Below are 27686 nucleotides of genomic sequence, written 5' to 3'. Positions count from 1 at the left end.
TTACCATATGGAATGACTGTGGCAAAAATCCAGCGCAGACATGATCTGTCTGAAGAATTTTCTGGCCTCTTTCGGTGTTAATCTGCCTTTCTTCACCAAATAGTCAAAGAGTTCTCCACCAGACACATGTTCTAGCACAAGGTACCTATGGAGGATGACAAGCAGGGGGACTATATTAACTGAGAGCATAGACATATCTTATCTATTCTTTACTCTAATTATTTATGCAACTCCCCAAGAAAGTGGCCCTAAAAAGAAAGTGAAGGATGAAGAGAAGATGAGATGAAGTAACGGTTGACAGGTTGCCATTATATGGAAATGTCCAAAATCAATAATGTTCTATCCCAAAGGTCACTTGGACTGTTTGTTGACGTTTATTTTTTAATCTTCAAACTCCTGTGGGAGGCATCAGAAGGATGACACAGGAGCATTACACTTAGCCGTCAAGGAGCTTATAATATGACAGTCTGCTTCTGTTAATCACGTGAAAGAGACTTGAGGGAAATCATTTGGGCGGCTATTGTTAACTGTAGAAAACAGAGGAGTATGAATTATCTTTTCGAAGAAGCACACAGAGTATTTCCTCCTATCATATTTTTTAAGCGCTACTCAGGAGGAGCACGTGGGGATGGTTGGTGGCAGTCTGTCATTATGACTGCACGGCCATGCTCCCGTGCTCCGAGGGGACAGGAGGAGATGAATCTCTGCTGAGGCCCGCATGAAACAGACCGTGGGCCGAAAGCCAGTTGTGGCCCGTCCTGCTCTCAACTGGCCTCCCCTCATTTATTCTCTGCTCAACCTCCCTTTATCTTCACTACAGCACAACTGCAATGTCAGACAGCAGGTGAAATACACACCTTCTGCTCGCTCCCCATAAACTGGATGGAAAAAGTAATGGGACATCTACGGGAGGAAAAAAAAGACATGTACTACTGCACTGTAAAAAAAAAATATATATATAAAAAAAATTAAGGAGTAGCCTACAACAGCTTCCAGTCTTGCGAGGACAATTGCACAAGATGTCAGAGTGTATCTGTGGGGCTCGTGCATTAATCCAAAAGAACATTTGTGACGTTAAATGAATGTGATACATAATTCAAACTAAGGACCAGAAAGTGAGAAGGGAATGAATGTACACGAAAAGTTATACAGTATGAAGGGGAGACGGTCAATGCAGTAAGACTTTAGCAGTTATTTTTGCTGTTTCCATGTTTTACTTTGAACAATTTTATTTCTTTTTCTTCTTATATGATGATTAAGAGTGTTAAAATGTCATTTTGAAAATATAACTCTACCATTGGAAAGGATGATTTCTATTTCAGTACCTCCAACAAGGTCATGAACCACTTGTATACTGTCATATTCGACCTTCGTGCTTCCACTGTATAATTTCATTGACATTTGCATACTTGCTCAAACGCATTATTTAACACATTATTATTTATTGGCATTTGCATGACATGACGACATATATATATATATATATATATATATATATATATATATATATATATATATATATATATATATACACATATACATATAGTCACTATAAATTATATTTTGCAAATGTGATTTACAACTAAACTGAAACCTTCACATTTGTGCATTACAATTATAGTACAGTATATATTTTCCCCGGTATTGGTGAGCTACAGTTGATTGAGGAAACCCTGAATGTGAACAAGTACTGTGACACGGTGAAGCACAGCATGACCCCCTCCCTCCGGATAGTGGACCGCAGGGTCGTATTCAAACCTGATAATGACCCAAACACACCCCCAAGACGACCACTGCGCCTTGCTAAAGTGGCTGAAGGTAAAGGTGATGGACTGGCCAAGCATGTCTCCAGACCTATACACTATTGTACATCGATGTCAATCCTCAAACAGAAGGTGTAGGAGCTAAGGTCTTGAATATCTGCCAGCTCCGGGATGTTATCATAGAGGAGTGGAAGAGGATTCCAGTGGCAATCTCTGAAGCTCTGGTGAACTCAATGCCTAAGATAGTTTGGGCAGTGCTCGAAAATATGGTGGCCACACAAAATATTGACACAATGGGCATTTTCACTTAGGGGTGTAGTCACTTTTGTTGCTAGGGGTTTAGCTGATAATTGCTGTATTTATTTGATTAATTTACACTGTTATATAAGCTACACAATTACTACTTTTCAGTGTGTCAGTGTCATGTCTTCAGTGTTGTCCCATGAAAAGAGATCCTAAAATATCTTCAGCAATGTGAGGGGTGTCCGCACTTTTGCAATTAATGTGATTCAGAAGAAAATGTTGATCTCTTCTGTACCATTGGGACCTTTGTGAATGTAAAAAGATGGTAAGTGTGAAGTCATGTATCTTTTCAGCAATGACAGCTAAGATTAAAATAAAGCCTTTTCAGCCAGTGTATTCTAAATCACATTTACACATCAGCGTTGCCGTCTTTGGCTGAACACAGTTCTGGCTACTAGTGGTATCATGTATATCCACATCATGATGTGATCATTCACTTGTGGCAATGAAACATTCCTTAATAGAATATTGATGCGACAACGTATCAACTCAACTTCCATTTGCTTCTCACCTATCAACGCAGTTCAGGAAACCACTTGCTGTGGATTTATGCCAACAGCCTCATAAATTTGTAGTTGTTGGACAGCTGGCACCATTACACTCTTTATCTTTCACTTGATAGCTTTCACTAAAGACACCTTAAGTGCAAACTGACAAGAGTTATAGTATGAGCGCTTTAGTCACTGGGCCATGAGACTTGGGACCAATGATCCTAGTATATGGTTCAAAATGGGATTCAAATAATCCACTTACACATATTGCAAGTCTAAATATTCTGTTTATTCTGTCCGTTTTAAAATCTCAAGGCATGTCGCGCAGTGTGCCTTATCCCATTTGAGCTGTAAAACTCAAGATGAGAGCTAATTGAATTTAGTTGACAAATTGTCCTCCAAGGATCAAGAAGCTGCTGCAAATGACCGATGGACTTGTCACTCACCAAAGGCAAAGCTAGCAAATAGCGATATGAATGTGTCTGCATGTGTGCGAGTGTGTAATGCAGCTGCCAATCTCCATAGTTAATGTATACTTACTGCAAATGGTTGTGTGGCTGATGAGTGTGTCATGTTGTTTACATTACGGATACTTCTCTCCCTATTAGCATTCCCCAAGCATGAGCAACTAACTTAAACGCCTCATGCCATTATTAATGAAGCATTGGCCCCTCCAAGGCTGACATTGTTGTCCTGAAATCATACCAAGCCAATTAAAACTACTCCTTTGGGCCAACAAAATCATCTGTGAGATTTGTGGGGGAAAACACCCCAAAGGAATCAACAAACAAACCTTTAACAACATAAAAATATAGCTTGGTGTAAAGTGCATTTCTTGTATATTTGCAAGAAATCCAGAGCTGATACTTACAAGTATTTCTTATTTTCATAGACGTCGTGTAGCTTTAAAACATGCGGGTGTTCTATGAGCTTCAAAATGGCTATTTCTCGCTCCACCTGAATGAACGAAAATGGAAATGGGAGGACAGGGGCAGGAAAGAGAAAGAAAGGAAGGAAGGAAAGAAGAAGAAATTTGATTAGTGATTAGTCAATATATTGTGTATAATGTGATGAGAAGCACTCCACAAGCACGCCCACACCTAATTTGACCAGCAGTCAAAATCGAAGAAACAGGTCTGTAAATATTTCCAACCTTTGATTTATTCATGTATTTATTTATTTACTTGTGAAGGTCACTTGACTGGTGAAGTGTGACAAGCGCAAGCAGCAATCCGCACATGGGCTCAAGGAGAGGAAGCAAACCTATGCAAGGAGCTTGTGGAGATAAGCTTCAACCACATTCAATGCATCCAGGCAAAACTCAGCAAATTGAATTTCCTTCAAAAAAGAAGGAAAAAAAACAGGTTGTGTCTGCCAAGACAACTTTTCACAATCCTGTAGCATTTTTACATGAAGCAATTTGATGGGCTGCCAGACACTTAAATTGGTAAATAAATCTACAACCTACTCTTACAGTGTGGTTTTATTACTTTCAATACAGTTTTCAACGACAGAGAAACCATAGAGACAGGAAATGGGAGAAATGATTCATAATCAATAAAACTTCACAACTAAAATAAAATCGTAACACTCTAGCACACAGCCATGAGGTTCAATTGAATGACTTGGATAATGTTGATCTCGTCGTGTTTGCACAGCCACGTTTGCTAGGAGGAACTTCACGCTCTATAGCCAATTAAATAATTGGCAGCCAAGTCCACTAGCATTCTAAAGTGATAAATTAATTATTATTACTGTTACAACGGACCCGTGACGCAAGTCAAGATTCTAATTATATCAGTCACAGTTTGCTGATTCTAAATCCACAAGGTGAGGGGAAAGAAGAAAAAAAAAAGTATTTGGAAGGTTTCTTTGTAATGGGAAAGGTCCAGTGAGGAGAAAACACAAGCCTATTACCAAGAAGAAAGAATAAGGTTCATTCAGAGACAATATCAGGAGAACTACTTGAAATATGGATTTACAGTGACGGGTGGTTCTCAATTACGAGGCCCGCTCTGATTGTAGTGTGATGGTGAGTTCTTAATGGACTTCATATCTGTTCTGTGGTGCCTTATGTCGGCACATTTCACTGTAATACACTCAAATATATTGGGCTAATGTGGTTTTCTAAACTGGACTGACCTTCGTAAATTTGCAGACTTATGCTTGATTTATAAAAGGTACTCACAATTTAGCCCCAGCTCCACTACCCAAGTTTATCATTCAGAAAAACAACAGTCAGCGTGTGACGAGAGGATCTGCGAGAGGAGACTTTGTTATCCCTCTGCGTAAGAGCACCTTTAGTCAGTCCGCCTTGGTCTATGAGGGAATGGAACTCACAGTCACTAACAGATCAGATTAGGCAGTTAACAACATAAGGCTTTTACGAAACATTTGAAAAAGTGGCTTGTTGATTCATATATTGTCAACACTAAAAGACACTGAATCGTTTGTGCTATTACATGTATTTGTAATGTACTGAACTTCTTAACAGCTAAGTTGTGTTGTCAGGAACAGTTTAGTCCAATCCTAAGTTTTTACTAATTGTGTGTCTGTGCTGTACTTATATTTTTGTATTTTATTGTTTTGATTTTTCTTTACATGACTACAGATGACAAACAGCCTTCTGGCTAATTCTGCCTCTTTTAACTCGTGAATTTCTATGTGTTTTATTAAATTGCACTGTCCCCTTTCAAATAAATCAAATCAATTCAGGAGGATGCTGCTAATACAGTTACATAAAGATGTGGCTTCACGTTTACTGTTACAGTATGTTTTGTGTTGCTCATATCACTCATGATAAGCATTACTATAGTGACCGTTGATGTTAATCTATTTATAGTGCTTGTGCTGCTAGTACATGTGCATAAAAATACATGGGGGATTTGCATTTCTTGCTGTAGCATTTTATTAATCAGCCCACACCCACACTCTCACCCCCACCCCCCACCTGTGTTTACCATCCCACGAAAGTTATGGCTTGTATAAACTGGTCCGTGGCGGAAAAAAGGTTGTGGACCACTATAATAGACCTCAACCATATGCATGGGTATCAGCAGAGTTTTGAACCTGGATTTAAAAGAAAATCTTCCTTCCTAAAGATTCTTAATACTAAACATACAGCTGAACAGGGAGGTCAATCATGTCCACTTGCATCAACTTCTCTGAGAGGACAGGATCTGTCTGTGACTGTGTCTGTAACTGCACAGAAACAGTACCATGTTCACTGCGAGCTGACAGCTGAGTCCACACAGGTTTCTGCGTTTCGACAGTGTTTCGGGAAACCAGTGAGCACTGGCAAGTAGATTCGTTTGGATTTGTATCTCTGAAAGCTGGCGTCAGCGTGAATAGCTGCCAGTGAATGTCAGCTCTTTTGGAATTTTATCTCAAGCCCCTGCACTGTCCCGCCGGGTTTACGGCCATGTGCTCTCCCCTCTCCTCTGTTGCTTCTGCGATTTGACAAAAAAAACGAAGATGGGAAGATTCTTCTGCCATGTCTCGATAGCCTCACTGTCGACACAACCGCACTTGCCTTTGACAGCTTTCATTTTCCTTTAGTGTCATGTAAACGCGAGTTGTTTTGAAGAGCAGAGTTTGTCTTGATTAAATGCCCACTTGTTGAACACAGTGCACCTTTAACTTCAAACTGGTCAGACAGCGGGGAATTGGGCTAAAAGTGGGGGAAACTGTTTGGTTAATCAGGGCTAATCTCGACTAATGAGCATTATGAGCAGCAGCGCATCGTGACACTCTCACCTGGCACTGTGCTGGGTGGATAAGAACGGGCTGACAGCGCCTCTCTCGCTGGCAGCCGGGATCCCTGCAGAGAGACTAATGCTTCGCGGGATTCAAGGAGAGATGAGCTGTCGAAATGCTGCAAAGCCTGCAGCAGGCTTGTTAAGCTACCTCGAGCCACCCACTCTTCATTAATTGAAAGACAAAGCATGAGGCTTAAGTTAATGTGAAGACTTAACTGTAAAACCACATACTTATTGCAAGATTAAGCTGTTGATTAACTCGTGAAGGTGAGTTGTTTGGGGCACCACATGCGCTCTAGTTTATGGTAGAAATGATCTGCCAAACAACCCCAGGCTCACCTGCAAATAGAGTTAAGGGTTCTGTCAGGGCAAAGCCACACACAATCTTTTGTCCATGCTGTGGTCCTTGAAAGCACACATTCAGGTTGTGGGATACACACACCTTCCTATCCTTCCTGTTACTACTGCACTTCTTGCAACTCAACTAGCTTAACTATGAACTAAGCAGCTTCTCAAGGGGAAGAATAGGTAGCATATTCATACACTGAGGTTAGATCACATGAACGTAAAAGCACACGGGCCTCATTTATAAAACTGTGTGAAAATCTGCGCAGAAAAGTGCATACGAATGAAACTCAAATCTCACGTACGCAGAAAAAAATTTAGATTTAGGAAACCATGCGTAGACACACATACGCATATATGCACGCAATTTCCCTTTTATAAAAGCTACATGATGAATGTGCTAAGTTAAATTAGGCGTTCAATAGACTGCCCTTTTATTGTTGTCATTCGCATGCTTTCCTCCCCGCTGCGTGGTTGTGAAATCGGAGCAAGTCTGGAGCAAAACAAACATTAATGTGACCCAACATCCAGCATACATGCCGTTTGAGGAATAGAAACACACCACAAAGCTGATTGTGTTTCCCATGTCTCCAAATTGTGGAGATTCATACGGTAGGTCCAGACTTGTTTTCTATAAATACTACCTTTGGCGCAGAAATGTACGTATGTAGAGTTTTGGCCTCATTTCGATCGTACGCAAGCTTTATAAATGAGGCCTCAGGTGTTTATTTGACATCAAGATCATTTGTCTTGTTAAGTGTGTGGTTATTGTTCTTGGCTGGCCATCATTAGATGAACATGTCAGAACAGGAGCCTGTCAGGATGGGCTGATTGGCAACACTTCGATCCACGGGGAATCCATCAGCTTCATATCCTGCCACATTAGCAGGATCAATAGGCTCCAGCACAGCTGACGTTTGCGGCATGAACTACAACCACGGTGATGGATTAGTTGTTGCAAGGAGCAAAGCAATCACAGAACTTGTGAATAAAAGAGGGAAAAAAAACATGATGTGCAATTGATGTTTAAATTAGGGAGACCACACACCATTTCACTTGTTGTGACCTAAAAAAGTCACCTGATAGGCTTTTCAAATCATCCAGGATTATATTACCCAAGTCAGCACGTATTCTTCCATTGTGCTGACTCATCTTATCCAAGAGCCTCTGACATCATTGGCAGGCATCACAATCATTGTTTATACAACCATTGGCTAGTCTATGTGGCTCTGTGTAGCTTGGATCTGTAGGTTATGTATGTTAACGATGTTCAGCAAGATATTGTACTGATTGAGGTGGCAGTGGAAAAGCATTAATCACGTTGATGCCAATTATAACAGACAGCAGTTGTGATTATTTGATTCTTTCACGATAATCAAATATACAATAAATTCTCATCAGGAACAATTTATAACAAATGTAATAGTCAATCTGATGACCAGTAGTAGATAATGCTAAATTGTATCTAGTTTGACAGATTAACAGCACTAAACAAGTCAATATGCTCACCATTATCCAACCTTTATTCTTGTCCGTGGTGTTGTTGCAATGTCCCCCCGATGGACCCCCGAAAAAAATCAGTATTTCCTGAAACTTGAGTTGATATGCGGATGTTGTGATTTTCATGCGTCAAATACATTTTAAAATGTTTCCACGTACTCGTATCGCTACAAATGTGGCTACATTTCCCATGATTCTTAGACACGGAAGCAGGAAGTAGCTTTAGTTCCGGTATGACACAAACATGAAGAACATAACAGATTCCTTTTTAATTGAGTTATTCTATGAATTGCTATGACAACTGTGTGACTGACATACACATGAGTCAAACAATATAAGTTTACTGACTGAAAGAAAAATAAATTAAAAAAAGCCGCCAAGACAAAACAAAGGGGCTGGTGAAATCCCCCATAACTCAGGACACAAGGCTCAAAAGTGGGACTGTCCTGGTTAAATGGGACATCGTTTCACCCTATTGACCATGTGAAAGACTGCATGTTAGCTCATCAGTCAGATTGTGACCAGGATGCTACCGTCCTGGGACCTGGACAAATGGGACAAATAAGATGTGGCATGCACTGCTGGTCATAAATGTCACTCAATTCTAAAAACATGAAGGGCTCCTTCGCATTGCCCCATCAGCCTGATATTGATTCTTTAAATCAAGGGCCTGCCTCAGAATGGATGATCAAACAAATAATGGAGAACATCAATTTCATGGCGCTCAGTGTTCAGAGAGGAGAAGATCACAGACAGGCAGGCGGCAACGAAGATGCAAAGATATTAGATGCGTGTGTTGTCACTGGAATCCAGAAGCTGGCCCAAAATCTCAGAGGGGAAAATACTGGATCACAAGTTCTGTCATCTCACACTCGCCGCTTATTGCATCTTGTACCCTTTGGTCCACTAGTCTCTCTCATGCACCGAGGGTGAAAACACAGACATTTCTGTCATCCCCCCCAAGCCGACAACTGAAAGGTCCCTTGATGCTAAAATCTGGGGATCAAAGTCAACCAGGCAGTCATGTATGTCAGATATTAAAAACACTGAGGTGGCTCTGCTTCATGGGAGTCCCAGTGATGTAAAACAAAAGACGTTGATAGAATGTGAGAGGACTGAAGCATAAGCAATCTAAGGAGAAAACCCAACGGGAAAGGCCAAAGTAACAGAAAGACATGGTGGCAGTGCCAGCTTGCTACCTGTACCATGACTTCCTCACACCCAACCAGCACTTTTTCTATGAGCCTTTTTGAAGCTAATAATTACAAGACCTAAAGCATCAATATGTAAGGTAAGTTCCACAAGTCATCATGGTAAAACTCACGGCATAAAAAGCATTCAGCTATGGTTTGAAAGGCTGCATGTATGGAAAATTTACTTTTCAAATGTTTTTGTTCAACAACCAAGTGAGTACCTGTTTTTGTTTTTTCTCCCTGAAAAAAAAAGTGAGCAGGGCAGGCCTGTCTGCATCTCAGACCCATGATGATGTAACATGGGGATACGTTTACAGAGGAGGGCATTCCGCCATCATTAACGGAAAGGCCATCAAACCGTCAATGACGGGCGCCTGCTTTGTTGGCGATTGACGAATGACAGGAAACTTTGCAAAGTTGAGGGACTAAGCATTGCCGGAAGTGTTTTTTTGTCTGTCAATGTAATTGTCGATCTAATTGTCCGTCAGTGACGGAATGTATATTTTGCTGACAAATGACAAAAACATCGACGGATTCCCAATTCAAATGTCGGAGATATTGACGAATGCCCATTTCGCTGAAGAATGACAAACATCGTGTTGATGATTACAATGTGGTTCAGCTTGAAATTGAATATTGATGGTTGGAGAGTGTCCCGACTGTTGACGATAGAAGAATAATGGACGCTCAAAATTCATTGAAGCACCCACCTCTGTAAATTTACATATATATGTATATATCATATGATAACCTATATAAGAATATAATATCGGCTAATGGAATTCTTGCACATACAGTATAGTAAGCAGTAGACTACATACTTTTAGGGAATTTAGGGATGAAGGAGAACTACAGTTATGGCAGGTGAGTGTTTAACTATCAGTGAGCAGAATGAGAAGCGACAGTATAGCTTGGTCTGCTTGACAAAAACAGTCAGCTCGCCATCCATCCATGCTTTTGGCATGTGGACAAATTCACACAGGGTGCACACACACTAATGCATACCCCACCCATCACTGCCAGCCATCCATGAGTCACCTCTATCCATCCGTTCATACATCCACTAATTCATACGTATGTCAGTCAGTAAACCGGGGGGAGGGGGGGGGGGGGGGGGGGGGGGGGGTATTTGTGGAATCATAATGTTATACCAGAAAACTGGCTAGCCAAGCAGATGTGCAAATGTGTTGCAAAGCAATGCTAAAGTGTATGTCATGGTTGAAATCAGTTTCAAGGACAAATGAAACTACCTAAATAACATAAAAAAAAAAAAATTGTTCAAGCTGAGCTGAGCTTGTCCTACTGAGACTGACACTTTTCAGCTTCAGTTAAAAATAAGCCACTAAATTAAAATTTAACATTTCAGCTCCCTGAACTTGAATCTTGACTTGTTTATCACTACTGCATTGTTGGTAAAGAGGCATTTCAGATCATGGTTGTATCAGTGATCTTTTGTGACGAGGAGGTGGTTTGATCAATGCCAGAGACATGTAAATCAATATCGACAGTGTCTCTGCTAAGTCCTTATCCTTTATCCATCCAACAATCGTTCAAATCTTGCTCAGTATCCACTCTCCATTCTTTACTGCCGAGCTCCTCCTCCTATAAACTGGCTGTATTTTTTTTCCTGTCAAACGTTAATTCTTTGGTTCTACTCAAGTCTGGGATGCTGATAGATGAATCGGGCTGCTACTTACATCGCTGGCAGGCTACATTATTTCACACTAAAAGACGTGCCCCTGCACAACCTTGGTCATGATAGAGTCTAATGGGAGAGACCTGACAGAGCCTGGGGTCAACGGTTGCGATCATGAATCTTTTGGAACTCCAGCAGTTTCTCAGGCTGGCGTACAACAGGCCAAGGTTTGTGTGAACGGGCATTCAAGGAGCATGTGCACAAGTCAGCCACAGGAGTGATTTATCATTGACAGGCAGACAGCATAAGGCTATATGTTACGTTGGGGCGTCACTCACCTGAAATGTATTTTTTGTCAGGTTTTCAGTCTCTCCCTCCTTTTGCAGAGATAATTTACTCAACAGGATTGACAAGGTCACCTTGAATTTGTACAAAATGGGAATTGAAAACAGAAAGAAAAATGCTATGTTCTGATGGAATATATACTAAATATTTAACTCATTCACTGTCAGTCCGGGACAAAAAAGAAATCTTTGACGTCTAAAACCGTCTATGGCAGTGAATGTGTTAAAGTTGGATGTCTGCATGTTTTGAATATTCTTGGAGACTACACAAAAGTTTAATTTTTTTTTTTTTTAACTATGTGTAGTAAACGCTGCAATTTACTGCTGTTGCTTTAATACCAAGTTGATGCATAACGAAAAAGCTTTTTTGCACATTGTTTTATTGCGTGTGCAGGAAAAAAAATGAATCTTTGACGTCTAAAGCCGTCTATGGCAGTGAATGTGTTAATCTACAACACATGAACTTTCAACGATTGGTAGCTTTCAAGATTTGTTTAGGGGTGCATATTTTATTCACAATTGATGCTAAAACATCACACCTATATTGAAGCTTGGTGATGAAAGCATCGTTAGTTTTGGCATGCTTTTTTACAACTTTATCTTGTGTTTTAGTCAAAGTGGAGGAACTTGCAAACAGCTGTGAAAGCAGCCAGTTCTGGCTCAACTAAATGATTCAGATGTCTGCCAGAAAGTTGAAGCTGAAGATTTTTGCTTTTGGCACAGCAACCAACCAAAAATATACATCCAAAATCAGCCATAAATCCATTTTCTATCCCACTTAGGTTAAGCGAGAGGACGCAACTGACATGTGTGGATGCATGCCATGTCAATAAACTACTTAAACAGGTTGAAAACAACCCAAACAAAGAAAGTGAGCAATGAATGAACAATGATTCTTATTGGTTTGGGAAGTCAAGCAGACAGACGTCTGATGGTGGCTCACTCAGCTCACTAATTATCTCTGAAAATTAATACAGAGTCTGGTCACTGACACCTGGGTCTGCTCAATAGTGGTCATGCGCTTGGACTCAATAACAGCAGCGAAGCAGTGTAAGGCTGGTCAACTGAGATGACTTGATTACTCTGAAACGTAACGAAGAGAAAATTCATTGGGGATTTAATTCCACTTCAGCACACAATCTGCTGCAATCACACCCAACATTAACAATAACATTAGCAAAGGGAGGAAACTGCATTCAAAAGTGAATCATTGTTTTGAACATGCATCGGTCTGATTGCACAAACCTCACTGTCCTATAACATTGTGTGCATTGCTTTTTATAGAAGGGATCTGGTCACATATACAGTTTGATACAATAAATTTATTGTTAGGGTCATGAGCAATTAAGTTCCACCAAATGTCCGGAGTTATTATTCAACCCACAGCCCTGATTGTCTGATGTGACTGCATGGTGACGGTTACAGACTGTACAACTGAGCATTCACGTAGATGTGAATGCGTGCCCGTGCGTGTGTCTTGAATACACTGAATGTACATAATGATCCAGAAGCTGCCATCTCCTGCATCGTGGCAGTTACAGTGATGGCAAGGTCTTGACATATCACCACAATGCCGTTACCAGCAAAATGACACATCACATGATTTCATTGCTCGTCAGCTGTTGTATGCTCTATTCTATGTTGTCTCTTTTTCACTGACACTCACACAAACCTACGACTACTCGAATGATGCAGCTTCTTTCCCTTAACGTCTAATACATTAGACACTAGCCCAAATTGAATCTATTCTCCGTGATACAGATGATTTAAACAGTATTTTGAGAACTAAATGAAAATAACTGATCACATTGTCTTGTGTAAAACATCCTGTAGATGTATAAAAGGATAAAGACATTTTTAGAATTACCCAGCTTGGATGATCTGTGCCATTAACAGAGGCCTGTAGCCTGTAGCATGTTCAACTAGTTGAGCGTCAAAACCAGAGTTTCTGCTTACTAATATATTGCACTCCACTTCACATCGAAATAACGTAAACAATATGGAACTAGTGTTTTTTTGCTCTGCAATTTTATATATTCTATGCCATAAATACTTTTTTACAAGCAGAAATAGCATTTCAATTTCCTCTGTCCTACACATACAGTATACAGCATTGACAATAAAAAAAAAATAATTGAATCCTTTCAGACTATAATGCACTCTATTTTACCTCAACTGTCTAAAGATACAAATAATACAACCTTCTTCAATTGATTCCACACGATCAGCTGAAGTCAACAATAAAACATTATACGGGAGGCAGTCAAACAAGAATGAGCCCAAATTAAATTAACATACAAATAATGGATTTTTTTCCCTAGAAATTTTCACAGTGTAGTTCAAATAGTTTGAAGGTTTATTAAAAAAAAAAAAAGTGTTTTAAGCCTGTCCTCTTCCTGTCAGTCAATTGGGAAATGACATTTTGGTTGAATGTCTGTCAGAGGCAAGAGAGCTGCGATTGAATCACTTGCTTTGAAAGGGGAACCACGACTAAATATTTTCAGAAGCTTACAAAACGTGAATGGAGAAGCAGCAATCACATTCAATTACAGTTCATCGCTTCTGCCATTCAAAAATGATGCCAGTTCCAAAATGGTTGACAGGAAGAAGAGTGGCTTAAACGAGTATTTAAACCAGATATTGAAGTTTCTTAATCCATTGTTTATGGTTTAAATGAAATTGGGCTTATCGTTTTTGACTGCCCCTTGCCTGATTGGTTTATTAGTTTTCAACATTTAAATATAAACATATTACAAGTGCAAAAAAACAAGTTGAAATAAAATAAAAAATTAAAGGAAGAAAGGGGGAAAAAAATGTCAACAATAATTTCCATAATTTACATGTTGAAGGAATAGGAAGAAGTACATGTACTTATGTAGTCCTACACATCATATTTATATACTAAAAAGTTGTTCGTATTCAATAACATACAAATACAATTAACAATGGAAGATAAAAAGAAACATGTCTATCCCAAGTACACATAAAATAAAGAAAAGAGAGAAAGAAAGCAAAGCGATAATGCACACAAAATAACAAAATAATTGTTGAAAAACTGGAAATGATTCTCATGCATAGTATGAAATCACTCAACTGGCATAAAAGAGAATGCCTAACAACAATTTAACAGCAAGTGGTGAACATGGACACAAAACACTTACGTGGGTCAACAAGCCCAATCAAAAATTTAAGAATTGCAACATGAAAAGGAAATGAAGAGAAAAGAAAACTGAGGGGTTAAACTTGATGAAAAGTTCAAGCCACTTGAGGGCAGAGCGACTGGATGAAAGGTGTCCCACCCTCTCAAAGGAAAATCAGAAACAACAGATACCGATGTGAAGACTTATCTCATGTGTGACAACACAGCAAGTTTTAAGAGGAGAAGCCCATGCAATCAATTCAAACGTGTGGAGCTCTCCGGTTGAGCTCGATAGGGCTTCTCTTTACATCTTGACTTGTCTTGCGCCATTTCATTTCTGTGCCTTTGCTCCATTTCTGCTTTATCTTCTGAATCAGCCAAACAACGCTTCATGTATTTGATGAGTTGTGTCACCAGAATCATAAAAACAACCACATTTTCAACCTAAGTCAATTTTATTTAGCATGAAACCAAATTGTATAGAGGTCACGCGAGTTTCAACTTTCAATCCACACACAAAACATGGCTTCATGTGTTTACATGAGGGTCGTCCTTTATTTAAGAGGAAAAAACAACAACAACAACAACAACAACAACAACAACAATAGAGAGAGCTAATGTTCAAAGTGGCCTCTGTTCCCCCAAGTGCAGAACTTTGGCCAGGATACACCTGGGGTGAGTACGGCTGTGGATTGCCGCTTTGCGTGCAGCATAGACCACAATACTGTGAGCTTGCCCCCGATATTGCAAGAATAATAGCACCATGTGTTTTAGGGCTGCAGCAATCCAATGTTTTGGTATTCGGAGATCGTACTGAAAATTCTATTGAATAATCAAGTATTCAGATATATATATATATATATATATATATATATATATATATATATATATATATATATATATATATATATATATATATATATATATATATATATATATATATATATATATTTATCTATCTGTCTCTCTCTCTCTTTTTTGCTTAGTTTAATAACAATGAAGAGAAAAATAGCAGTTCACTTAACGATAAATTTTATAAATGAATAATTATTGTTTTCATTTTGAGATAATCATTCCCACCACCCTAAATTTAAACTGTTCGCAGCACTAGCAGCAAGCATTTTCGCTTGTTAAACTGTCATTGAGAAGAATTTAGACGGATACATGTGAATTGTCTGTTATTCTGTTTTTTGAGGATCTGCTTTTAGCCAGAAAAGATACCAGAAAAGATGTTTGGCCGACCTAACGGAGGCACACCTATGCCAATGAAAATCACTCTGCGTTTCCATCCTGTTAGTGCACAAAAGCTTGGCTTCTGGCTTTGCAGCAAAACAAACTGATGGATCATCGTGAAAGGCTGCAACATATGAAAGCCATTAATTTTACTGCTTCTGCATTAGATCTGCAGCATACACACACACAAACTCAACATGTAGTTAGAGAAAGTGTGAGACTAAATGTGTGTGTTGGAAGCATTTCTATATCCGCTCCACCTGCGGCACAACAGAGATGGGAGGGAATGGTCAATCCGTAATCATTAAGAGGGCAGGTAGAGACGGCGGGAAAAAGAAAGCTACAGTGGTGTCACCGAAATGTTGGGATAACAAGATTAAAGCAAGTGCGATTCATCTTGGCCTCAGACATTTTGTGCTTTGGCCGCCCACTGCAATATCTGCCGCCACTTCATCACTTGCTTTGCTCTGTGTCTTTAGTCCATTAGTTATTTTTGATGAGGTGTATTCAAGCACAGCCATTGATCCAACCATCATCTGGAACAAAACCTCACCGTACAGATGTACAAACACAGCTAAATTAACATGTGGTCGCATAAAAGAAGTGAAATACCGTTTCTCGTGGAAAAGTGGTGTAGAATTAAAACTACTATTGATTGTGTTAATGAACACTTCACGGGAAAAAGAGTATCGATCCATTCTTTAGTATTTCAGCATCCAGCTACAGGTATTGCAGAAATCTTAGGCACTATTCTACAGGTAGGAAATCTTTATCTTCTACTCTCTTCAATTTTAAAACCATGGGACATGTCAGATATCAGGAGTCTGCAAACAAGGACCATCAGTGTGCTGAAGTAACCGTATCCATCCACTTCAGATGTCCCTTTCAAACTTTTCCTCAGTTCCTCTCCCCCTTGCTAACCTGATTCGGGTACCACGAGGGACTTTGAAGTTGTGCTGCTTGAGGACCAGAGCGAGTCACTCGGGCTTAGTAGTTGTTCATATACCAACAGCAGAGTCAGCATCAGACGCTACCCGCTTGCTAGCTGAGAGGGAGATGTGGGAAAAATATCAACAGCAAACACACACTTCTGCACTCTAAAGATACTCTGGTCTCTCAGCTGGATGATACAGCTTGTGGCTTGCAACAATTTAACCTGCCCTGAAACTAAACAACGGATTAAAGTTGCAGATTCACTTCTTGTAATAATACAGAGAAGCCTCATCTCATTGGTGAAGCTTGTCAGAGAGCAATGGAATTTGATTCTCTATTTTCTCCACACAATTGTAATCAATACAATCAGCAACACTAAGTTCTTGAATCCTAACATTGACTACGTTTACATGCAGGCAATATCCCTTTTAAAACCCGAATATGGCCAATATGTTTTTTGAAAGACCATGTAATGACATGCGCAATAACCCAAATATGTTCTTATTCATCTTTTTAAAAACCTGAATAAGACAACTGGGATACCCCTTTCGTAACCGGAATACTGGTTCATATGAACACAATCGCATTTCCTCGATTGACCGAGGTATTGTGTTTTGTTGTGCGCATGCTCACAATCTCTTCTGTGTCTCCTTTTCCTCTTCTTCGCTTATTTGTTTCGCAAGGAATCTTGGTTTTTGTAGTAACTACTTGTATGCGTAAAGTTAGAAGCAGAAATTACATCGATTTCTGCCATGACATTACCCATGCTTTTTTTTTTGTATTGTAAGTGCCTTTTTCCACAAAAACAGCATGTGGGCTACAACTGCCTTTTCCCCTTCTTCTTCATTTCAAATTTATATAAAACGATTTTTGGATATTAAATTTCGATTCGATTAATAAATGAGACTCTCGATTCTTTTATGAATCGATTTTTTTTGGCACATCCCTAATATATATATATATATATATATATATATGATATAAATGTGTGTAATACAAGCGGTATTACACACACACGAGGAGTCATTCTCTCCTCTAATGGCACCGTGGGGACCCAAAGTATTAGCATACTTAAAAAAGTGAAATCCAAAAATGTGAACTGATTGCTCTCATATGCTGGCTGCCAGTGAATGAGACATAAACGCAGATATGCTGCAGTGAGAGAATGGGATAAAAGTGGTTTCGGGATTCAAGAAAAACATTTCTACATGATTTCATAATAGTGTTCAACGCCATCAACACATTTTATGTTTGAAAATATCCACATATGTCAATAAAAATTGTCACCCCAGATTTTCAAATTCTGCAAACTATGTGGAATTGTGTCCCAAAAGACAGCAAAGGTCCCCACTATGAGGCCATGTGCAAAGATCCATGTCCACAGACACGCGAGAGGCCAGGAGTGACAATGGCTGAGTTCAGTAATTGCCTCCGAAGTGCAGCTTCAGCAAAAGCCTTTTGGTCTCGTCGGAAACCTGTCAGTGTATTTATCATGTGGTACCATCTTTTCACCTGCCATATACACACATGCTCGGGTTACGACTTAAAACTATTAATAAATACACAGGGATGCATTTTATTTTATGTATGTATGTGTATAGAGCCTGCATACATATTTAATACCACATTTATTCACACATCAGGACATTAATACAAGTTAACTTTGACCACTGCAATTACAAAAGGTGCTTGAAGTGGTGGTAATTAGCTTCCAAATATTTAAATTTAAAAATTGACCCCGATCAAATTTCAAATGTATTTCCAAATTACTGATAGCAACCCCTGTTGTTTCTAGTAAGTACTGTCTCAAATATTCTCTAATCTCATTACTGTTAATATATAGAATTGTATGCCGAGAAACATTTCTTGGCAGGAGTAATATAGTGGTGTCGTGGCTTCAAAAGTCTTGGATCAGATCAGTGGTTCGTCTTCTTCGCTCATTTTTCTACGCTTTCCGTTAACTCCCTGCGGCAGTCCTACAGCACTACTCAAGACTTGGCATGTATATATATATATATATATATATATATATATATATATATATATATATATATATATATATATATATATATATATATTTGATGTTAGTGTCTCCACGGGACTTTTTCGGGGCCAAGTCATTCCGTTGTAACCGCTGTTGAGAACCTTTTCGATATCGGTTCTATAGCACCAGTCATCGGGGGACTAGCGGGTCCGTGACGTCACCTGTCATCTGATTGGCCGACAGCAACGCCGCTGCCGCCACGGCACACGCCCATTTCCTTGTTTTAAGTGAAAGAGGCAGAAGCGCCCACCGGTCTTCGCCAAAGTCCTAAAAATACAGTATATACAATAAATATAATAATGTTTTACAACAACGCTTAATTATATTTATAATTTAACAGGTACTTGTGGATCGATTTGTTATGTTTGCGGTTTTAAAAAACATCGCGAGGCTGGTGGTGTGTTCCTATTCACTTGAATGAGAGTCCAGCGGCAGACCTCCATTCAGAAATAGCTGTCTTCGCGAGCCAGTCGTGAATCGTAATATTTCATCCGTGGTAGTCTATAAATTGTAAATATGGTTCAATGTTGGCGCGACTTGCCAATCGGGAAATGTTATTTCGGATCCGCACTCAATGCGGGAGTGCACGGCGTGGACGGTTCAAATGTTGCCGCCCCCTTCTCGCCGTGCGCCAGTTGTAATGGAAAACCGGCGGTTGCTGTCTGGTGTGGTTGCGTGAGGTGTGGTGTGGTGTGGTAACCGGCCGTGCGGGCACGATGGAAAAGTGGCAATAATCTCTTGTCTCCCCTCTGTCTGTGTCGATTCATTGTTATTATTCCTCCAGACATGCTGTCTGGCAAATTTTTGCCCTGTCGTCCCCCACGTTTCACCTTGCTTGTTTCTTTGAATCCTTGTTGCTTTCTTGCCCTGCCGGCACCTCGTTTGTTTCCTTAATTTTGTTTTATTAAACACTCATTTTAAAAGTCACCGCTGCCTCCTCGCTCTGCTTCGCCACTTTTGGGTTCACCTCCAAGCCACGGCGTGTCAAATATAGTATGGGACATAGGCAATGTTAGGTTTCTACAGTGGAAACATAAGCCAAACTTGCACAAGAGTCCAAACCTATTGTAGCCCATAACTAACCTATGCTAATGCAGGAGCACAGTCAAAGTACAATAAAGACTGGTAAGATTAAAAAAAAAAAAAAAAAAAAAAAACACTATTACAGTAGATCATAAATATAAAACAATTGGGAAATGTTGCATGTCGGGACCATCATAAAGCAAAGATAAGTAAAAGATGATGCCTGCCCTCCAGCGTGAGTGTAGTAAGTAAACTAGGGAGACGTAGTCAAACTAAGCAGATTATTAATACTGGCTGCTTATCAAACACTACAATCAGAGCACCAATGACATTCCAATGAGAGAGTGAAGGATTCTGCCGCAGACGGGATGCAAATGAAGGAATTTATTTTCCATTTGCAGAATCTGTAGTGTAAGCAAGTCTGCACCCTACTTTCAATCTCGTATGCAAACAATTACAGTGTGGCATCAGCGTGTGTCCCATTAAAGACCATTTTCTTATCTTGTTGTCTCTATACAGATGGCTAAGTATTCCATCAAAACAAGGGCCAATTTTGCAACGTGACATTTTTGAAAGGGACGTGAACTGGACTGCTCAGCAGGAAACCTGACAAGCAAAAAGGGTTTGTGGGTAAAACCTATAATACATGTAAAAACTCTGACAATAGCCATCAAAAGGAATACTTGACTGAAAACAATCATAGTGAATCAGTTTCAAGCTGTTACTATGCTCTAAGACCTTTGTTTATGCAGTTCGAAAAAAATCGATTCGGCAATATATCGCGATACTACATTGCGCAATTCTCGAATCATTCAATAGGCGTCTGAATCCATTTTTAAACTTCCATTTTTAATGGAAAAATATTCACCAAAACGTCTTACTTCGGGTTAGGGTTCGCACCTTAAGCATGGAAGAATGTTATATGAACGGAACATTAAGCCTTAATATTTTATTTTAATGCTGTTCAAACATGAAACAGATTACAACCTGTATAAGACTAAAGTTTCAGATAAATAATACATTTTCATACAAATCTTACACTCTACAAGTTGACTGATTAGTATTTTCAAAATTTGAATGAAAAAAATCGCAACAATCGACTTATAAATTCGTATCGGGATTAATCGGTATCGAATCGAATTGTGACCTGTGAATCGTGATACGAATCGAATCGTCAGGTACTAGGCAATTCACACCCCTAGTTCCTAACATGATTCAAACAGTTTCATTCCCAAAGGTTGAGCTAGATAATTATTCAATGTATGTTACTATGTTTTGGGGAGTCCTGCGCAAAATTCCCATGAGAGGGCCCTCAACCAGCATCCATTACCATTATATTACCATCTGCCTAATGACAAATAAACATTTCTTTTCCCCATCAAAACCCAAGATACTCTACAAAACAAATGCTTCATATCTCATGAGTGGGACACCAAAGCTCTTTACACACTTCGACTCTACATTAAAATTTAAAAAAACAATACACATCACATTATTCTCCGCAAAGCACAATAAAGTCACTAATGACTTCCATAAATAAAACCCTAAAGTTCTTAAAGGACTATCATCATGACTATCACGTGCGATGAGATCTCAGTGAACACATAATTGAAAAACACAAACCCACTCTGTAGTACTTAAATAACGCAGCTGTTTTGCAGATATTCCTTTTGTTTTTCCTCTATAAACCTTGATCAAATCACGCAGCGCCAAAAAGAATGACATCGGGGCTTTTTGGGAGGTTCAGCCAGAGTTGTCACATAACCATCGGGGTCTGGGGAGACTGTTTTTGCCACACTTTCACATATTTTTGCAGCCTGGAGCTCCAAGGACTTGCCTGTCGTGCCTGCTCACAAGCAGCAGGTTTGCACATCGTCTCAGTATTGAGAAGGGCATGATTGCATAACCATCGGGGAGGCATGACGGAGGCGTCTGATCATCTCAAATTTATTCTGCAGAGTGACAAGCGACATGCAGCCAGTCATAAAGAACTATCCTCAAAAGAGGAGAAGAACAAGGCGTCCTGCAATAGAGGACATAGCCTTCTGATCGCCACATCATCTTCGCAGTCTCGCAATTGACACAAATATATATAGAAGCAACTGTGTGCTTCAAGCTATGACAAGTTTCCCAGGATGTGCAAACTACCAAGAAAACTAAGTAAAATAAAATTTACTCTCAAAGGTTAGGCTAGGAGAAGATAACGGAGAACTTTATTTTAGAAAACAGATCAACTATTCGTTCTTGTACATAAATTGAAACAGGAGATCTCTCAATGTTGCAAAACAACAGTTATATAGACACATGCAAACCAAACGTTGATATTCACAGAGTCGAACATAGCAAATTGAATATTAATAGAGAAGGTGTGTTACTTACCTTCATTAGTACTGACTCACTCAGTTTCTCGCGATTGACGATCTTTATGGCGACTTTCTGGCATGTTACACAGTGAACTCCAAGCTTGACCAATCCTACAAAACAAACAAAACACCTCATTGAGTAAAACACTATTTGCATTTTTGCATAGTATAGTATTGATGGTTTCTATATTTGCAACATGGATTCAGTTAGATAAATCCCTGAAGGCCCAGGTACTGAATGAAATACAACTAGACAAGTCAGTGGGTGTCTAGGCAATAAAAATAAAGCACCTGTACTAGAGGTTTCTGCTGAGATTTTAATGGGCTTGTGTATGCTGAATTAAATGTGATGCATCATGATGTGTGAACTGTGAAGACTGCTTAGTGACCACACTGATGTAAAATGGCTTGTGACTTTAAATCCATGCTGTTATTGACTGCATACGTATAGTGACACTTCCCCGAATTGCTCTCCGGGGTTTATTTGAATCATAAAAGCAGTAAGATAGTGGGCCATTTGTGTTATTGATTCCTACAATGTACTAAATAACTGCAATGCAGATGTGCTGTGTTAGCTAAAACACAAGTAACAGTAGAGCCAACGGGCACACACAGCCAGACAATGAGTCTGATGCAAAACTGGCGCGTATAAAAACACGACAAAGGACAAGAAAAGGTGACAATAACACTTGAGAGCTCACATAACACAAAAAACGTTTCACTTGAGACTTGAATGAGTCTCAACAGTCCTCTATGCCTTAATAAATGTTCCCAGATATTCTAAGATACACCATCAGTCATAAGAAAAGTGTAGCATAAGGCTGGATATGGGTGCACACTTACATTGGAACCTTGTTGTTTGCATGCATTTGTTTGACACAAGAAATCATCAACACCATAAAACGCCAAGGCTTGAAATTGGCCATTTCACATCACAGTTTGCGAGTCAAAATTAGCATTTTGCACCTCATCGAAACACAGTGAATAGCAATACTGAGAATCAAAGATTCTTTTGTTTGTTTTTTCAATTGGTGGAGACTGTTCCAAAAAGTCTTTGCTGGGCTGGACATATGGATGTGCATTAAAGTGGAGCAACATGCTCATGTCACCTGTAGGGAAGCGGAGGAGGCTAGTTACTACTGTAGCTAAACATAGAGAGTCAGTAATCATCACCTGCATGGCAATTGCAGTTGCCAGATAATCTTTGTGTTTTGATTTCCTGCCGCTGCTGTGTTTTCAGGCCATTTACAACGCTGAAGAACCTGATAGCCAAAGAGTTTTAAGGTGGTGGCTGAATTCACTGAAGATTGAACAAGATGAGAAATATGAGGTGGGAACTATATCTGGCGTGTAAGAAAGACAAAATGTAAGACAAGAAAAGCCAAAATTGTAAGAACATCCAAAAGATCATCATGATAGACGAAGGTGAAATGTTTGAAGATATTCAATGTCTGAGAATGTACAATAACTGAGGAAAAGTGGCGAGCATTGTCTAGTAGTGAGGCCCTGGCTTGTTAGTCAAAGGTTGACATTCACAAGAGTCGAGATGAAGCTGCATGGAGAGGAGAAACGGAGGGAAGAGATGAAATGTTGACGATTCGGTTGAGAGCAGAAGGCATTTGAACAAGATGCGGAACAGCAGTCACAACCATTAGCCTTCTGATGATTATCATATGCTAATGTACGCCAAAGTAGCTCATGAGTCACGATAAATGCATTAACGAGAAAATATCTTCCTGAAAACATATGGAGTAAACTGGATTAATGCCTCACTATCCATCTTCTAAAATCCAATGTTTGTTTTTGTGAGAGAAGTCTGCACAGAAAATCCAGTATGATTTCAAAACCATCCATTTTGTATATTAAAATAAATTCCTTTGAATGCATGGTGTTATAACTACTGTATATCTATATACCTACCATAAGCATCCATGTTGTTCAATCAATAACTCATTGACAGTGTCAACCTTGACATCTGACTTTTTTTTAATTAATTAAACTAACATCAAGTGCTTCTGATATCAGTCAACAAGAGTTAACGTGGGGCACCTATTCCAGTGGGCTCACCGCCTTTGGGAGTGGCAGTGTGAGCTGAGTGGTGGGCAAAAGCTGGGACCCTGGCGGTCTGAACCTTAATCTTAACAAAAACTGCAGTTCGAGGAGTGTAAGCTGGTGTGCCTGATTGAGGGTGTCTTGGCAATGTTTTTGTAAATCCAATTACCAATTTAAATCCCTCAGTTGGAACTTTATATAGGCACTGTATATATTAGTTGTACAATACACTCCTCAGAAGAACACACATATGCAGACGTGGAAGCAGAAATGTTTGATTGATGGGGTGCTCAAACAACTACTGCCTTCCATCTGCTGAAGCTGGGGGGGTTTGGTGCCTTGCTCAGGGGAACCTTGATGGAATGTAGCGAGGGCTGTAATGAGGATGGTTGTGGCATCAGCAATGATGCGGCTTCTGCATCTGTCTCTCATGTTGGAGAAAGAGCTGATCCTAAAGGGAAAGCTCTAGATTTACCACTCACACCATGGTCACGGCTTGTGGGTAGGGACCGGAAGAAAACGATCATGGACACACGCAGCTGAATTGAGTTCTCTCTGCAAGGTGTCTGTTTCCCTTTAAGAAAGGGTGATAGGCTCTATAACCCATCACAAGAGGAATCAGGCGAGCTGTCTCAGGCATTTGGATAGAATGCCCTATGACGTCTCACTGGTGAGATGTTTGGGAGGAGGCTCACAGGCCTCTGGATTTCCCCAGAAGAACTGGACAAAGCGGCCAAGGAGAGGGAAGTCTGGGCTTTGTCTGCTGCCAGCACGACCCAAACCCAGGTAAGCAGAAGATAGATGGAAAAAACTCTTTAGAGTATATTTATACTTCATACGGTTGTACATTTTCTGCACTTGGCCAAATGTGTCTGACTGCAAGCTCTCTGTGTCCTTCCAAGCAATGTCTACCGCTTTCAAGGCAGCCACAGAGGCACTCCTCGGCAACCAGGCATTTTACTCATCCCGAGCCAATGGCACGGCTGCTGTGCCGATCGAATTTTGGGCTCATTTCCCCACCGCCCATATCCGTTCAGTTCAACGGTACGTTGCTGCATGTGAGACTGACCACGGTGCACTGTGGGCGGCCATAGCAGTGTGAGGCACTGCTGACTCAAGAACACGACAAAAGGGTTGGTGAAGCAGCAGAAATTTTAAGACAAGGGTCAGCCTGTACCAACCTGCAAGTAATAAGAGTTACACATATTCATCTTTGATGGTGAACATTAGAAAAATGAATGCTCGGGATATTAGGTTTATAGCTGCGCTTGCTCTTTCAAACACACTTTCTCAAATATTTGCATAATATATGTCAGAATCACTAAAAGTCGCTAAATCTTGCTAATGACAGAGGTGGCCCTCTGAATTTTGCCAACATTGCTCAGAAAAGTTGATGAATCCATTTCCGACCTTCACATGTATTCACTGCTCAGTGAGAAACCGCCTTCAAGGTCTTTGCTTTGATCATCACAACTTCCTGTTTCGGAGACAAAAGTCTTTTGGATAAATAAATAAATAAATAAAAAAGATGACAATAAGACGTCCTGACGACCTAATTACAGTCTTTCTTGCCATTAAAACACACACTTCCAAATTATCCAAGACAACAAATGAACGCTAAGTGATATGTGTCTAAGTAGTATGAAAAGATAAATTATTAATATTATAAATATTACGGTCATGCCTTACATCTGTTGTCAAATGATCACGTCACTGTGTGGCAGAGAATATGCAGTAAGTTTCACTTTGATTTGCTCTTCTTTTGGTTTTTCGTTGTTATTGAAGGAGAAATGCAAGAATCAAACTACTTATTTGCACAAGCATATGACTGCACCCTGTTGTTTAAGTGGTTTCTTTGTATTGCTAAAGTGTTGGCATAGTGGTGTCTGAATTCTCTCGGGGGAGAAAAAAAAAACACATTCATGTTGCGCTTGAACGTCTCAGTTTGGTATCAACACGGCCGGGGGCAAACACACAAACGCACACAGACAGGCACTGTCACACGCACTACGCTTCCATAGCTTTATTTACAACCATATGAACAATACACAGAGAATCTGACCTGGGTTTGTAACTCCACTGAATCAGCAAGTGCATCAATCTCTACTTTCCTTCACCCTCCTCCCAAATCAATAGAATCAAAAGCCCTTGGCTTCATGCACAAAGTCAGAATAATGGCACCAGCCTGGGACTTGTGGGCTGGAGAGGCCACCATCGACTGACCCCCATCCTCATCCCAGCACTGCACTCCTTCCTTTCTGTGTGCCTGGATGATGAATGGTGTGTGCATGTGTGGAGGGGCTGTTGGAGTAAGGGAGGAGGAGAGCTCGGATCCACAGCTCACTGAGCAACACAACTGCGCAGCAAATGACTTAAACGGCTAAGCAGGATGCTGCTGAGCCACATTCCACCACTGCACTGCTGGAATTGTTGTGGAAAAATATTTTTAAAGCTATTTAAATTCTAATGGCATACTTGTGAATGGACACAACAAATTGGCAAGGTTATTCTGTTAACAATAGCAATCTATTTTAATCTGTCGGATTGCGGTGGGAGTTGTGTTAGTTGTTGCTGTATTTCCTAAATACAATTAAGAATAGGAATGAAAGCCCAAGTCCCTGAGAGAGAGGTTTCTTAGTCATTGAGTGAACTTGTGAAAGGTATTTCCTTTGCAACTTTGTTTTTAATGAGTGGTCGATTTATTATTGAACATCCAGGTAGGAGTGGAAGAGAACCCCAACTGTGAGCCTAATTTGCCACGCCACTGATTTCATAACGAGGTTATGCAGAGTAGGACAATGACAAAAATTTACTTTTAAACTGTAAGATCATTTTTTGGACAGCTTCACTTTGATCTGAAAGCAACTGAGACGGAGAGGAGCAGGACAAATGAAAAAGCTCCACTTCCTCACCTCTGCTGCTTTGAATCCTGATCTTTGAGAAGCCCTAAGCCAATGCTGGCAGATGGTAGTAGCTTATGCTGGCTTAGCTTTCTCTCCCCAAGAGGCGCTGGCTCAGAGAAGCTCAATGCCCTTAGACACAGATCTGTGAACTGCTTTTCACTGCTGCGCTCTAACCCCGAATACTTGACGTGAGGGCTACGGCTCTGCCCTGGGATCAGAGTTTGAAAGGAAACAAAATGCGCAAACTGGGCTTATTACTTCAGTTTTTTTTTCTGACCAGATGGAAAGCCCTCGGAGTACGGCAAAGGACAGAAGTTAACACCAATCATTAAACACAACATCCCTGTATGCCTGTCAGCTCTAGTGTACATATTGTACATGACACAAATTAACGGTCACGCGCAATAAGCTACCCTACTGTAATTCAATGACTTAAACAGTTTTCAGTAACTCATCCATTCACCCATCCATCCATTTCTATCAGTCCATTACTAGAACAGGTTTTATGTTAAGAGTTCTGTTCATGTGGTGATGACGCAACCAAGGACTGTATGTATGTAAAGATGCCATTTGCCAGAGGTGGGCACTTCCGTCTGTTGTCTCTTCCAGTTGTTGATAGATGCCCACATTTTCATAAAAAAAACAAAAACAAAAAACGCTTCT

General features: G+C 40.0%; 1 protein-coding gene across 6 annotated transcripts in view; it reads right to left on the bottom strand.

The window, feature by feature from the left end:
• Nucleotides 1–27686, bottom strand: part of brsk2a (BR serine/threonine kinase 2a) — a 188995-nt gene that overhangs the window by 53653 nt on the left and 107656 nt on the right. For all 6 annotated transcript variants that reach the window (XM_077515990.1, XM_077515993.1, XM_077515994.1 and 3 more), the window contains exons 2-4: nt 22085–22179; nt 3429–3514; nt 5–145 (exon numbers count right to left, since the gene is read on the bottom strand). In XM_077515990.1, the coding sequence (XP_077372116.1) occupies nt 5–145; nt 3429–3514; nt 22085–22179 (322 nt within the window). The remainder of the gene's footprint in view (nt 1–4; nt 146–3428; nt 3515–22084; nt 22180–27686) is intronic.

This window comes from Festucalex cinctus, chromosome 3, assembly GCF_051991245.1.
Source record: "Festucalex cinctus isolate MCC-2025b chromosome 3, RoL_Fcin_1.0, whole genome shotgun sequence".
In the NCBI taxonomy this organism is placed as follows: Eukaryota; Metazoa; Chordata; class Actinopteri; order Syngnathiformes; family Syngnathidae; genus Festucalex; species Festucalex cinctus.
This window is presented reverse-complemented; position numbering and strand designations above follow the sequence as displayed.